Source organism: Taudactylus pleione, unplaced genomic scaffold (genome assembly GCF_031769625.1).
Source record: "Taudactylus pleione unplaced genomic scaffold, aTauple2 ptg000037l, whole genome shotgun sequence".
Taxonomy (NCBI): domain Eukaryota; kingdom Metazoa; phylum Chordata; class Amphibia; order Anura; family Myobatrachidae; genus Taudactylus; species Taudactylus pleione.
In genome coordinates this window covers 9,746,537-9,760,628 of record NW_028284439.1, presented here as the reverse complement: position 1 = coordinate 9,760,628, position 14,092 = coordinate 9,746,537, and the positions used below count along the sequence as shown (strand labels likewise).

At 41.8% G+C, this 14,092-nt stretch overlaps 1 protein-coding gene across 1 annotated transcript in view; it reads right to left on the bottom strand.

Moving 5' to 3' along the window:
• Positions 1 to 14,092, bottom strand: part of PRKCI (protein kinase C iota) — a 138,712-nt gene that overhangs the window by 64,916 nt on the left and 59,704 nt on the right. The window contains exon 2 of the mRNA XM_088452387.1: positions 13,704 to 13,825. Coding sequence (XP_088308513.1) covers positions 13,704 to 13,825 — 122 coding nt within the window. The remainder of the gene's footprint in view (positions 1 to 13,703; positions 13,826 to 14,092) is intronic.

Below are 14,092 nucleotides of genomic sequence, written 5' to 3'. Positions count from 1 at the left end.
ATTTCCTCCATCTGGGGTACATTGACACCATGAGGATGTTCCAAAGCTATCCCTAGGGGAGAATACATTCAGACTTGGCTGAGCACAAAATCTTGCATCCAGAGCTAGAATCCTTGGATGGAAATACCTGAAACCAATAACATTTGGTAAAAATGTGGACAAATGTTGAAGTGGATGCCTCTCACAACTACCCGGCGGAAGCTCCGTGATTAGTTGAATAAGAAGTACCGACTAATATGGTGGAATGGGTTGCCCAGCACCAGAATAACCTGCAGAACGGTCAATCTAATATAGTTGTTATATGCTTGGACACTTTGCAATTCTTCCTCTGTGCATCATAAGATAGACAAACTGTCTGTCTTATGCAGATTGGCAGTCCTACTTGGGTAAATCTTGACTGCTCGAACAACATCCAAACATACAGGTTACGGATGGAATCCGTCAAAACAGTAATACATTTCCTGCTCAAGATGGAAACTAGATATCAGCTTATGCTGCTTATGATGGGGTAGTGCGTAACAGACTTATTATCGTGAAAAAAATAGAAAAGGCGATTTGCAAGACAAGGCCTCTAATCTCAAAAGCAGTCTAGCTGAGGTAATAGCTAGAAATGGTCGAAGTTGCCAAAAAGCAGGTTACGATTCCATGGCTCCAATGGAGGAACATATGGAGGATGAAAATGCAAAATCCCTGCAACAAAGACTTACTATCCAGAGTTAAAGCGTATTACATTTGAAATAGACAAAAAAAGTGGACACCTGCATCTTTAAAAAACTCTAGTGCAGATAAAAATCTACTCCAGACTGTAAAAACTAGGGATGAGCGGGTTCGGATTTACTCGGTTCTTATCGTCACTTTACTGCAAGTTCGGATTAGTTTGGATTTTTTTATTGGCTATCCAAAACATGTGATAGCCGATAGCCCATAAAATGCCGTTTTGAGAACAGAGTAAATACGAACCCGCTCATCCCTAATAAAAACGAAAGATGAGACAGGCAGAAGGAGAAAGAATGAACTCCAGTACTCTCATGCCAACTGACATGGGCCTTCTAGACCACAAGATAGCTCTGAGCAGAAACTGGTTTTCTAGCCTTGATCATGGTCTGAATCACTTTTTTCACAAAAACCCCCTATCTTAGGAAAGCGTTTTCAATAACCATGCCATAAAAGCGATCCGGTGAAGGTCTAGATGAAGAAAGGGACCCTGGGTCAGCAGTTCTTCCCTCTGAGCAAGGCACCACCCGGGATCTTCTCCCATGCTTAGCAGATGGGAATACGGCTCTCCTTGGTCAATCTGAGGCAACAAGAAGAACCTGTTCTCTTTTTGCCTTCTTTACAACCCAATTAAGCTTTAGGAGAGGAGGAAAAATATACACAAACATTGCATGTTATGACAACTATTCAGATAAAGATGGAGAACAACCTGTCCATTTTCAAGTTTGCCTTCTTTCAACCACAATCTCAGAGACTGGTGCGTTGCTTGTGACAGGTTGATGGTATTTGTATAAAAAAAGTGATTGGACCTGGATCAATTCTTTAGGACGTTGATCTGAAATCTCAAATAAGGAAAGCCTTTCATACTGGACTGCTTAGAATTAGAAGACCATCTGCTAAAAAAGCTTCAAGCATCACTAACTCCTGAAGCGCTCTGATCTAGTCTTCCTGCAGAAAAATTATTTGTAATGTTATATCGAAGATTACCCAGGTTGGATTTAGAGTAATTTAAGATCCATCTGTGTGACTGATGCCATCTTGTGGTGGTCTTCCAGCCTGGTGAACTGGCCTTGATAAGAAGATTGTCTAAGTAAAATAAAAGGGATTCCCTGAGAACTTAATATTGCTGCCATAACTGCAATGATCTCCTATACAATGGCTTTCTTGCTCTCCAGAAAGGGAGGGATCAGGGTAACTTGTGTGCTACGCCATGGTTTGTGGTGGGGAGTACATCACGTACCGAGGAGAGCCAATATGCTCTGGAAGGCCTTGAACTCCTCTATCCTCTGCATACGTGCAAGTCTTTTGCTAATGTCCTTAGACAGGCTGCTATTCTTGCAATAGTAGAAAATAAAATTATATATATATATGCTTCTGCCATTGGCAGCACCTATAATGCTAATCTGAGAGGGGGGACTTTATACTTTTAAACAATACCTATTAAGTGCCAACACCTGCAGCCTCTGCATGACCCCATGGTGGCAGTGTCCCCTATATGGGTGAAGGAGAAATAGGTGCAGAGGTGAAACATTCCATTGATATTATATTTGCACTTTCTGTTACCATTTTGTCCAATGTCATTTTGTACTGATTCTGTCATTTGGGGTTGGGTACGGGATGCCGGCGGTCGTCATCCCGGCGATTAGAATCCCGGCGCCAGCATCCCAACAGAGTTAGCATACCGACAGTTGTTGGTTGGTATGCTAACCCTCTCCCTACCTTAACCCTGACCCTCCCTCCCTGGTACCTGACCCTAACCTCCCCCCTAGTGCCTAAACCTAACCTTCCCCTCCCCGCATCTTAAACCTAACCCTCCCCCCTTAGTGTCTAACCCTAAGCCTCCCCCTAGTGCCTAACCCCTAAAAGCACTCTCCCCAACCCCGCTACTTACCGTCGCTATCCCAGCGGTCAAGGTGCCGGCACCGGGACTCTGGTGGACCGGCGGGACGCTGAACGTATCCAGTCATTTGCATTTTGCTGAATTTATAGGTGATGAAGAGAGCTGAGACTATGACAGCCAATTAATTCTGAGGTGCGGGGTGGTCTGGGACTGGGAATACTTGAGGCCAAATTCCACAGGTGAAACATGCCTCCCGAATTACTTTGGCATCATGGATATGTGGCACAATTCATTCTTGCACAGTATAAAACCAAACCAGGTTAATCCACATACTTTACGTTTCTGCTTAGTTCACAGGACCTCATTCAGAGCCGCTCGTAAGCGGCCGCTCGTTCGTTCCGAGCGATGTTCGCACATCTGCGCATGCGTATGGGTTTTAGTACGCATGCGCGAACCAGTCAGTGCGGTCGAAAAGCGTGTGCCCGCAAAATAGCGAATGCCTGCTAATTTGAGTGACAGAGTGAGGCGTTTGTGGGTGGTAACAGGGGAAGGTGCTTGAAAACGGGGAGTGGAGATCAGAACGCAGGCGTGCCAAACGGGCGTTTTAAGGGTGTGCATAATTAACAAAGCAGCGTCATCGACCACGTCAGTTGGGTGTCTTTTAGCCAGAACTGCTCGCATGATTGCGGTATGAAAATCCTACCACAAGATTAGCGAGCAGTTCATTTGCCTTTCGATGTACTCAATTAATCTAATAAATAGCGGAGATGGCGTATGATGCGAGCGGCCAGGGGGCGTGTTTTCCTAAATAGTGAGCGCATGTTTTGTTCGCTCGTTCAGACAGAGGCGTCAACAGACCGCAAAGAGCGTGCGCTTAATTTAAATAGCCAGCCCCTTTTTCTGAACGAGCGTCCGCAAATAGCGTCCGGCTCTGAATCAGGCCCACAGTCTGCTTGGAATGCAGCAGAACACAAGCTTAGGTAAAGACTGGAGAATGACAGTACAGTAAGCTAGGTTTTCTTTTTCACTTATCTGGAGAAGGATTGGCAAAAATGCCTTCTCCCATCCTTTGCTAATGTGCACTCAATGGTGTCAAAAAATTACTATTTATGTGGAAAGTTTAGTATATTTATAAGCATGGTTTAATTTCACATTATTTGAACACAAATATAAACTATGAATATAAGGCCATTCTGTAGATTAAAGTTTATAGCTATGTATATCTATATGCATAGAAGAAAGGCGCATACTGTTTCCTCAGCTGAGATACAAAATAGGCTCATCTGCAGACTCCATTGGAACAGTGCCCCTAGTGGCCACAAAGAGAAATAAACAAATATAATATCAACAGGAGCAAAGCAAGATCATGTGGAAAATCATACTAAATGTAAACTAATGCATTTTCCAACATAATGCCCCTGTAAGACCCATAGATGAGGATGTAAAAGTCACAGCATAATCATATTATGAGATGCAGATATTCAAATATTAGCTTTACAGTAGTAGACAAATATTAGTGAAGAACATAGTGCAGTCATCTTATGATACAGACAAACTAATGGGGCCCATACATCTGCAATGTATTGCCCCAATTCCATGTTCTGCCAATGTCGCGGCTGGAGAATCTGGAAAATTCAACATGTTTGAAATCCTCGACTCACCGAAATCGAAAAAATATGATTGGGATTTGCGAGTCTGGGATTTTTAACATGCTGTTTTCCCCGATCCACCGACTGATCGCCGATCATCGATGGCCACCAGCCAGCAAATTGGATCTCCGATTGGCAGTACAGAGAATCGGGACAGTAGATGTATGGTATGCATAAGTTGATGGGAAATAAAACGCTGTTCGATAAAAGCCAAGGGATTTCTACAAGCAAAATACAAACATAGCAAAAGATTAAGCTTCGTTGTCAAAATCTCATGTGTCCACCTGGACAAAAATGAAAATAGCAGCAGTATACGTTCTTTCCACACTGGAGAACCACATTATATAGAAATGACAATAACGTATATATCACCATCGTTATATTAGCACAGCAGTCACGTATCAAGTGCTGAACTGCAATCTCTACCAAACGCAAAAGAATATCTTTAATAACCATTATGGAACTGCTCAGGGCTAGTAATATATATTATGTAATTTGTTACAAATTAAGGTAGAAGAAGACGACACATGCAAGCCATACTATCTGATCTCACCCTCAGATAAGACATATTGCTGTATAATACATGTCAGTATAACGTGCTTCCAGTGCTACCACTGTATGCATTCCATGCACATAATACATTTCCCACAAGTGAGGTGACAGGGAACACAGCTGTAGGTTGTAGTGCTGGAAAATATAACAACTAAAAAGCAGATCAGGATCACCATGCAAGAAATAGATCACCAATGCTAGATAACCCTGCAATAAAAAGATACAGGAACCCAACACTGCATAATCCCTATTACAGGATGTAGCCCAGACATACACAAAAGCTGAAGATTCCTGAGTAAACGGCACAAAGAGCTTATAGGAACGGTCTGCTGCATTTTACACGCTTCTAAAAAAGGTAAAACATGGGGTTCCAGCATGGGGATGCAAAACAAAATATCCAAGAACTGTATGTCATCTACGCTCTCTAATCATAACAGACAATAGCACATTTCATATAATAATTTATACAAAATAAAATAAACTAATAAAGTGTCTCTCTAACTGGCCAGTTATAATTTATTTTTCATTTTTTTTTTTCATATTAGATTTGTGTTTTCACATTTTTTATATTCTTAAAGTCCTTGAAAACCATACTTTTAAAACACTTAAACCCAGCACCTCACTGGTAAACCATTAATAAGAACAACAACAAAACAATACGGTAATGAATATAATGTAAAAAGCACTATAATAGCCAGCCGGGAAGCATCAGGAAGTTGCTGGGCGAGGGCCTTCGCAATAATAAAATTTTGAAATCCTGACCTTATAGTCTAGATTTACATTTTATGTATTAATTCTTGATTGGCATATCTGGAAATCTTGCTTCGAGGTGGTTAATAATGGTGTCCAGTGGCATGTCCATCATAGGTGCAGGGTGTGCATTGCACACGGGCCAATGGGTACAGAGGGACCCAACACTGCATTGCCCTGCACCCAGGACCAACCACTGTGGCTCCCGTGCAGTACAGCGGCTCCCTATGCTGCGCCTGCCATCTTTTTAGTGATATATTCAAAAAAATTGTGTCATATTCAGAAAGATTGCGTTGTACAGGAGCTAGCAAAGACTGTGGCATAGTGCCAGAGTCATGCTCTGTTCTGCACATGTGTCATCTTTTCAATTTTATCCCTTTAAGGTCATAGTATAATCCGGTGTTTGCCAATCCTCAGGGACTTCTAAAGCTTTCCGCGCATCTATAGATCTTTCCAATCATTCAAGTAGTTGGCTGGTATGAACGAAAATCTGGTGATATATGGGAACAGGCTACAATAGGCAGTTTGCTCCCAAATGCTCGAAAATGGATGAAAGCGGCTGTTCATACAAGTTGATTAAATCAAATGGATTTAACCAACTAGCCTGAATGAATGTTTTCGTCCATTTTTCAGTGTTTGGGAGCCCATTGTCGTTTGCTCTCATAAATTACCAAATTTACATTCCAACCAGCCAACTAGTTGGATGGTGGGAATGATAATCTTTAGATGTGTGACCATCTTAACAGTGCATGTTCAAGCATAATAATTAGCACCAGGGCCGGACTGCCAATCTGGCACTTCTGGCAAATGCAAGAAGGGCCAATAGCCAGGTGGGTCGTTCCGACGTCAAACGCCGGCCGAGCAGCTCCGCCTCCCAGTGCTCTGCTTGGCCGGGGATACTAAAAGACTACCCAGTGACATACATTGAGGGGATCATGACACAAACAAATGAAGACAACGATATGAAGCAGAATAAAAACATGGTCATGTCCAATAGTTTACAATCTAAGGGCTCAATCCTATTAGCCGTAAAGGGAACAAATTGTCGTTGCAACGGTGTAGAAATGCCGGCATGGCACCACAATTCCGCGAGTCCAGAGGTACCGTAAATGTGGCATACAGTCGCACTTGTTCGCGCCACAAGGTAACATGCAGCATATTGAATTGAGCCCTAAGAGGTGTGAGAAACACTTGATACATAAAGGAAGCTAAATAACATTTGTAACTGCAGGTGAGGAAAGTGTGTGACTACTGTACTGACAGCGACACCGCTACTACTAATGTAACGAGGATACACACCAAAAGGTGAAGACATGAAATGTAAAACAGTCATTCTAGAGATTCAAAAACATCTGCTGTGAACCATAACTGTCCCTCACCAATATTCCCAACTGCACCTCCCTCCTCCTCTGGCTCTAGAGAAGGCTTCAGCTCTTGTGTCGCTGGGGCACTCATGTAGCTATCTGCCAGCTTGGAATAACTGTGTGTAGCCTGGTAGTTTTCTTTAGTAGTATTATTGCTACTGGAAACCGAGCAAGAACACTTGTTCCCCATGTTCAGCAGCAGCTGCTGTCACCAAGGAAGGTAGTAGAGGTCACCAAAGGAGTAAAAGAAAAGAAATACATACATATTCAAATGTACATAAACACATATTTTACCACTGTGGATAAAGGAAGAGGCCAAATGGACAGTTGTTTACATTTTAAATATATTCTCCAGTTAAAATTAATGTTCTTAATTGAAGAAGAAAATGCAGATTTGCATCTAGCTTACATCTTGAAAGGCCCTTCAAGCACCTTTTTTTTGAAAGAATAAGCACACTATTTGGATTTAAAACACTATTAATAGATTTATAGGAAAAGTACAACATGGTTTAATTATTTTTCATTTAAATTTTTAATGTTTGCTGAATGAATAAGGACATTGCTGTATATAATTATCTACTACAGTGGTAGGCAATTTGTGGCACTACACATTCCAGCATGTCCTCACAGTTTTAGCATGCACAAGGGCATGTTGGATGTGTAGTTCTACAGCAACTGGAGTGCCACAGGTTGCCTACCCTTGATCTACTGTATTTTATAGTGGGGCATACTCATAGCATCCAGATATTAACTGAAATGTTTACAACGTAGTTTCAAAAGTACATGATTGGGTGCTATGGCTTACAGAACATGTGCACACACAGCACAATCGTACTAAAGGTGCCACTTCTCCAGCCAGTTGCAACAATCTTTACCCACTTAAATGGTACGGACACATTAAATGCAACTACAGCCAGTCAGAGCCGTAACTAGATTTTTTGGTGCCCTGTGCCAAAAAGAGCATTGGCGCCCCCCTCATTTTTAAAAGGGACATAATGCACCCAAAAAAGGGCTATGGCTTCATGGGGAAGGGCCAGGGAAGAGATAGGAGAGGCCAGGAGATGCTGGAGATGAAATAAGAGGAAGCTACAAGCAAGAATAATAATAATTAGAAATTTGACAGGCCCAAACAGCGCCCCCTGACCTGTGGTGCCCTGTGCGATGGCACCGGCCGCACTACCCTAGCTACGGCCCTGCAGCCAGACGTACTTTTATTGGCATGGTCGCATTTAATGCAACTGCAGCCTCCCCTCCAGCTGCTAGTATTTTAATAAGAAAATCGGTTCTACCCATGTGTAGAATGGATTTCCTCCTCCTGCTTTGAAGGACTGTAATGTAGCAGTCTGTGCCTGTGACCACTGACATCACATGGCCTCTGTGAGCCCCAGAATTACTTGTGACCGACAAGTGCAAAATACAAATGTGCGTAGAGGGAAACTGAAGTTCCTATGTCAGAGGGGCTGATGTGTTATTAGCAGCAGCTCTGAGTACAGAGCTCAGTTGGGGAACTGATGGGTCGGGAAGTAGATATGGGATCGACAGTCACTATGTCGACGTTGACTATGTAGATACCGGAATACAGGCGTCAGCATGTTGACACAGTTAACATTCCACGTACAGCATGTTAATTATATATATCACCAGTACAACGTTAAACATGCTGCTTGTGTTGTTACATGCTGCATGTAACAGCACCACGTTGTTTATTGCATTGCCCCATCTGCTGTGCAGTGCAGCAAATGGGATGATGCTATGAACGACCATCGTTAACGACGGATCGGGCTTACTAACTATACACAATGTGTAGAATATAGCATTTTGCACGATATATCCTATAGTGTGTACCCTGTTTAAGGATAACATAAGCTCAATTTACTTAAATGTAATAATTTTTGCAGAAGGTCTCAATAAGATACCTTTGGCATAGGGATGCCATGAAGAAAATGGACACAGTGATTCAAAAAAGTTTGGGAATTTACTGCTATAGGGTTATCTATTGCCACTCGGAGGGTGGGGATTTATACTAGAGGTCTGTGGGGTGGGAGAATGGAAAAATGCAACAGGGATGGGGAGATAATGCTACAGGGGTCTGCTAAACACACCATCAGGGGGTGCCAGACACCCCATAAGCGTACATTTTAATTTAAATATTGTTAAGGTTTATAACTATATAAGCTAATTAATTGTAAATAACATTTGTCAGTTAAGTGGTTAATTGAAGAGTCTATTAAATCAGTCCTATGAATCGCCTTCTATTGCTCCACCAATACATTTGAGGAAAGGTATTTAAGTGTGGGTTATTCCCCTAATTATAAGTCATAGTACTAACATATCCTTACACAATCAGCTACTATCTGGAGTACAGTAAAATTATAGTAGAAAATTACATGAACATTCTACTATACTTAAAAACTGCATTCTAAATGACTCCATTGTTTTTATTGCACCTATTTTCCTCTCTTAACACTGTAATAGGAAGGCCTCACTCTGTAACAGGTCCTGTCTGCTACTGCCTCTCAGGTCACCATGGCAACCAGCCATTTGGGCAGGACTACAGTGTCCTGTACAGCCCAAACCTATACATACACTCATACAGCACCTCAATCACCATGCACAGATCATGGCAAGACCGCAAGTTACACTTATGTGAAAATCTAATGGGTGTTTTACACACCAGGACATAATTAACAATCATCAAGTCCTCACCAAGGTAAAACAAACGTTTGAGAAATCTAATCTCATGGGACAACGAATAACAGATATTATTTTATCATTATTTATTCAACATAAACAGACCCTCCAACATGACCCATTCCATTAGGTACAAAATGCTCTGCTCCTGGACTTCCCTCTTAATTTATGATTGCGGACACCTGTGCTGAAACACCTGTCTCTGCAGTTGACTAGTTCAACACAGGTGACTGCAATCATAAATTAGGTGGGAAAGCCCGGAGCAGAGCATTATGTACCTGATGGGAGGGGTCATGTTGGAGGGTAGGCATAAATAAACCAACAAGGAGAAAATGTAATGTGAGTAAATACGCCCTTACGCTCATGGCAATAAAAAGGAAATCTAAGCCAAGTGTTGTGTGACTCACAGGGCCAAACAATTTGAATATCACCATTATATTGGGGCATATTCCATTCGTTACTCGTTTTTCCATCTATTAGAGTAGGAAAATCCTGCAAGCAGAATCTTCCTTTTGTAAGTAATGCGCGGAACGGGATCTGGCGGCTTCCACGCTTAATTGAACCCGCCCCATCATGTAACCAATTATTTACATATGTAGACCATAGAAGACCGTTCCCAATCTTCCCTGGAGTGGGTCCCAAGAAATGTATCCAAAGATCGGATTGTATGATGCTTCCAGAAGTCACAAAAACACAGGCCCCTGCCTAATAACCTACCACAAAAAAATAACTCTGCGAATTTCATGGAAAGGTAGCCAGGAAAAAGCTTTGAATATTAAAAATACAAAAATGATAAAAAAAACCACCACATTGTAGTACCCGGCTTAGGCTTTCATAGTTAGATCTGAAAAAAAATAAAAAATTCTGGTACAATGTCCTGGACAGATGGGACCAGCAAGACTTTAGAATAATAATTGTTTGGTCTGGCTGGAGAAGACAAAATATATTGGGGCTGATGCAAAGTGCACACAATTTGTATTATGAAGAAAAATAAGCACGCAAAATGTATGTATATGTGACTGCAGCATTGCAGATATAGACACTGCTCAGGTTTCTAGCTCCTTTATCCTAGCGCATCCTATAATGATGCGATGCACACATGCACCAAAGGGGTTGTGTATGATATGTTGTCAGTCATAATGTCAACATTCATGTTGACACGGGAATGCCTACATGGTCAAAATGTTGTTGTTGAATATGTCGACATTCATGTAGACAGTGATGTATTGTCAACATGTTTGAAAGTCGACATAACATCCCTGGTGGCCCAGCAGTGACTTACCTGCTACCAATGGTTGCAGCAACTCCAGCGGTGTCTTATGGGTCTCGGCGGTTATGTGACTAACTTCCAGGTCAGGCCTCTGATCATTCAGCGTTCAGCTGAGTATTTCTCCCTTATCCCTAACCCTCCCCTCTTGTGCCCAACACTAACCTCCCTCTGCAATCTAACCCTAATGTCGACATTCTGACAATGTTGACATTCTGAGAATGTCAACATGTTGCCTGTCGGCATTGTCATTGTTGACTTTTTGACTACTTCCTGAGCAAAGCATTGGTCTTTCATTTTTATTGCACTTATTTAAATAAGTTTGCAATCACGTTGGCTCCCAAAGGCAGCAGACTGGTATGCCCCCTGACTCATAAATGGGCCAGTTTGGAAGCTAAGCCCCTGCTACTGGTACCTGCCCTGCCTAGTTTAGAAGTGAGCAGACCAATTGAAAGGGTTGCAATGGAGTGGTAACGGGGAAAATAGCTCATCTCTGCCCTTATGCTGAACCTTCCACATCTCAAAATGTCAGAATTCAAAATTGGGGGGAAGGAAGTAAAAAGGAGGATTCCTATGGGGCAATTCTATTATTTGTTCATCCATAAGAGAGTCCTTTTTTTTTTTTTTTTCTTAATTTTGAATTCTGACTTGCTCTTTTCACTCTTGGGGTTTCACTGCTACCCTTTATTTAGCAACTATTACTATGAATCTAGTAATTTTATAGTGGTTTGGATGCAGATCTATATAATATATATTTATATCTATAAATAACGATGCAGAAATTATACTCTATTACATCGCAAAACCTGTATGGTTCTGCATCAGCAGTATTAGCACCGAGTTTATACCAGGTATACATCCCATACACTGATCAAAAGCATTTCACTAGTGCTGGTGACAGACATGATCATCTGCACCTGCCAATGACCACCCACAAATACTACTTCCTTAGACATATATACGTCTGGTTACCTGTCTGTATGTGTTCAGAATTACAGACACACATTGTACTGTAGATGTAATTCAGAGGTATGTGTCAGCTGTAGATGCACATCACATGCAAATTTTACCCCCCCTCCAAAAAAAAATAATCAGCAGAGTGATGTATAATGAATTGGGGCACTAATGTGTGGCATAGTATATGAAATATTTAAACTTTTTACCATTCAAACCCTCACATGTCATTTCAATGTCAATCAGATCAAACCACATTTCCCTGCAAAGCCCATCAGATCAAACCAAATGCCCTTTCAATGCCCATCAGACCACTCTACATGCCAAGGGATCATCAAATTTGACTGGCCATAGACCAAACCATTTTTAGAGATTTGGAGTGTGACTTTATACAGAATTAGTTAAATATAAATTTTAATTTGTTTTTAATTAACCATATTGCCTGCTGTGGTCACATCAGATGTTAATACGCCAAGCTGGGCTTTCCCTGGCTGTGGTCACATCAGTGTCAAGGGAGCCTGCCGGCGGCTGCTGGAAGCTAATCTTCCGGCAGCAGTCGGGCTCAGCTCCCCCCGGATGCTATGTCAACTTCTTTGCAGCCTTCCTCTCCGGCTATGTTACTGAAGGGGGGCAATCCCTTCACATGCAGGAAAACAGTCTTCCTGCAGCCCGGGCCCAGGGAAGCTGCAGGCGTTGCTGAGGTGGCAGCTGCAAAAGGCAATGATAGTATCTCCCCCTCCCAGCCAGTCATGGGCAATCCTTAGGATCGCCCCCTGCTACTGGCTGATCTTCTTACAGGACTGTATAGTGTAAGTACAGTATAATAGTATAATGGTGTTTTGTATAGTTAAAAAAAAAAAAAAGTTTATTCTATTTAACCCTTATTCAGTATAATTTTACTAATAATTTTGAATATTTGTTAATCGTGTTTAAATGGCTATTATTTATATAATTTGATTAAATAAACTATTTTGGCGACATATTTGAAAAAAATAATAGCGTTAAGTGGTTAAAGAACTTACGATTGCTTCACAAATTATAATATCAAGATAAGTGCCTTGTTGCAGACATGCTTCAAAAGGACTTCTAATTCAACCACCTTGAATTAAAAAAAGACTTCACCAGTCCCAAATGTATTTTCAATTAATTAATATCGGATTCAAAATAACAGATGTTAGTGCTAGGCATGTGATGGAGGTTTGAGAAGCTGCCCATCGATGTTACAGTCTGAGGGCCTGATTCAGAGACGTACATTAACTCGATGGTGGCATACATCTCCGATGTTTAAGGGTCTATGCAGGCGCAGGACCCATTCTGCACATGTGCAGAACGGGTCCTGCAATCTCACTCAATCTCCCCCCTATCCGCAGCTTCTGGGGGGTTGGAGCTGGGAGTGTGGCTGTTTCCTGTCTAGAAATGAGGCCAGGGTTTGCTGCAGTGGAAGCAGATTTCCTGGCCTCGCAAGTGACCAGGCAGCGGCCAGGCTGAGGTAAGCTTGCAAAGAAGCAACCCTTGCAACTTTCAGTTCTGATAGTGATCGGAGGCTGCGTCTACGGACGCTGCACTCGGACTGCAAATGCAATGCAGGTGGTGTCTATTTCCTATAGACACCCATTTGCATTTTGTTGGACGTATTGAACACCCGCTTCTGTGCGGCTTTGCAATACCACATCTCTGAATCAGGCCCTGAAGCACCATGAGATTGAATGAAGCAACAATGCCTTCGCAGGTCTTTATTCACTTCTGCAAACTCCCCAACAACATGTATGTGCATGCATGGCTCCATTCTGTTAGAAGAACACCTTTAGAATGATGCATTACGTGTGAAGTACACTTTACATGTTATGCCATTTCCATTTCATAGACTACACATATTTACATAACAGAAATCATGCTAAAGTCTCAGTGGGTTAGTAAGTTACCTTCCTCATCAATCCACTTCATTGTGAAGTGCTGCTCGTTGTCAAAGGAGCACATGTCCTTCACTTCATTAGTCAGTCCGTCAAAGGTGATGGTGGGGTCAAAATGTGTAATCATGATGTCCCTGAGAGAGAAAACAGCAAGTATTAGGGTATGGCAACATAAAGGGCATTTCTCATGCAAATGTGTAATTACACTACAGGTCTAGGCAGGTGTACACATCTGCATGCCATTTACAGTATATTACATACAAAATAAATACCAGAATTTCCAAACCCCAATATGTACATACAATGAAAGCTTGGTTATCAAGTTCTTAAACTAATTATAAATGAGTCAATACAAAATAAAAATAATGTGACCAGTTTATTGTGTAAGGGAAGCACTGACT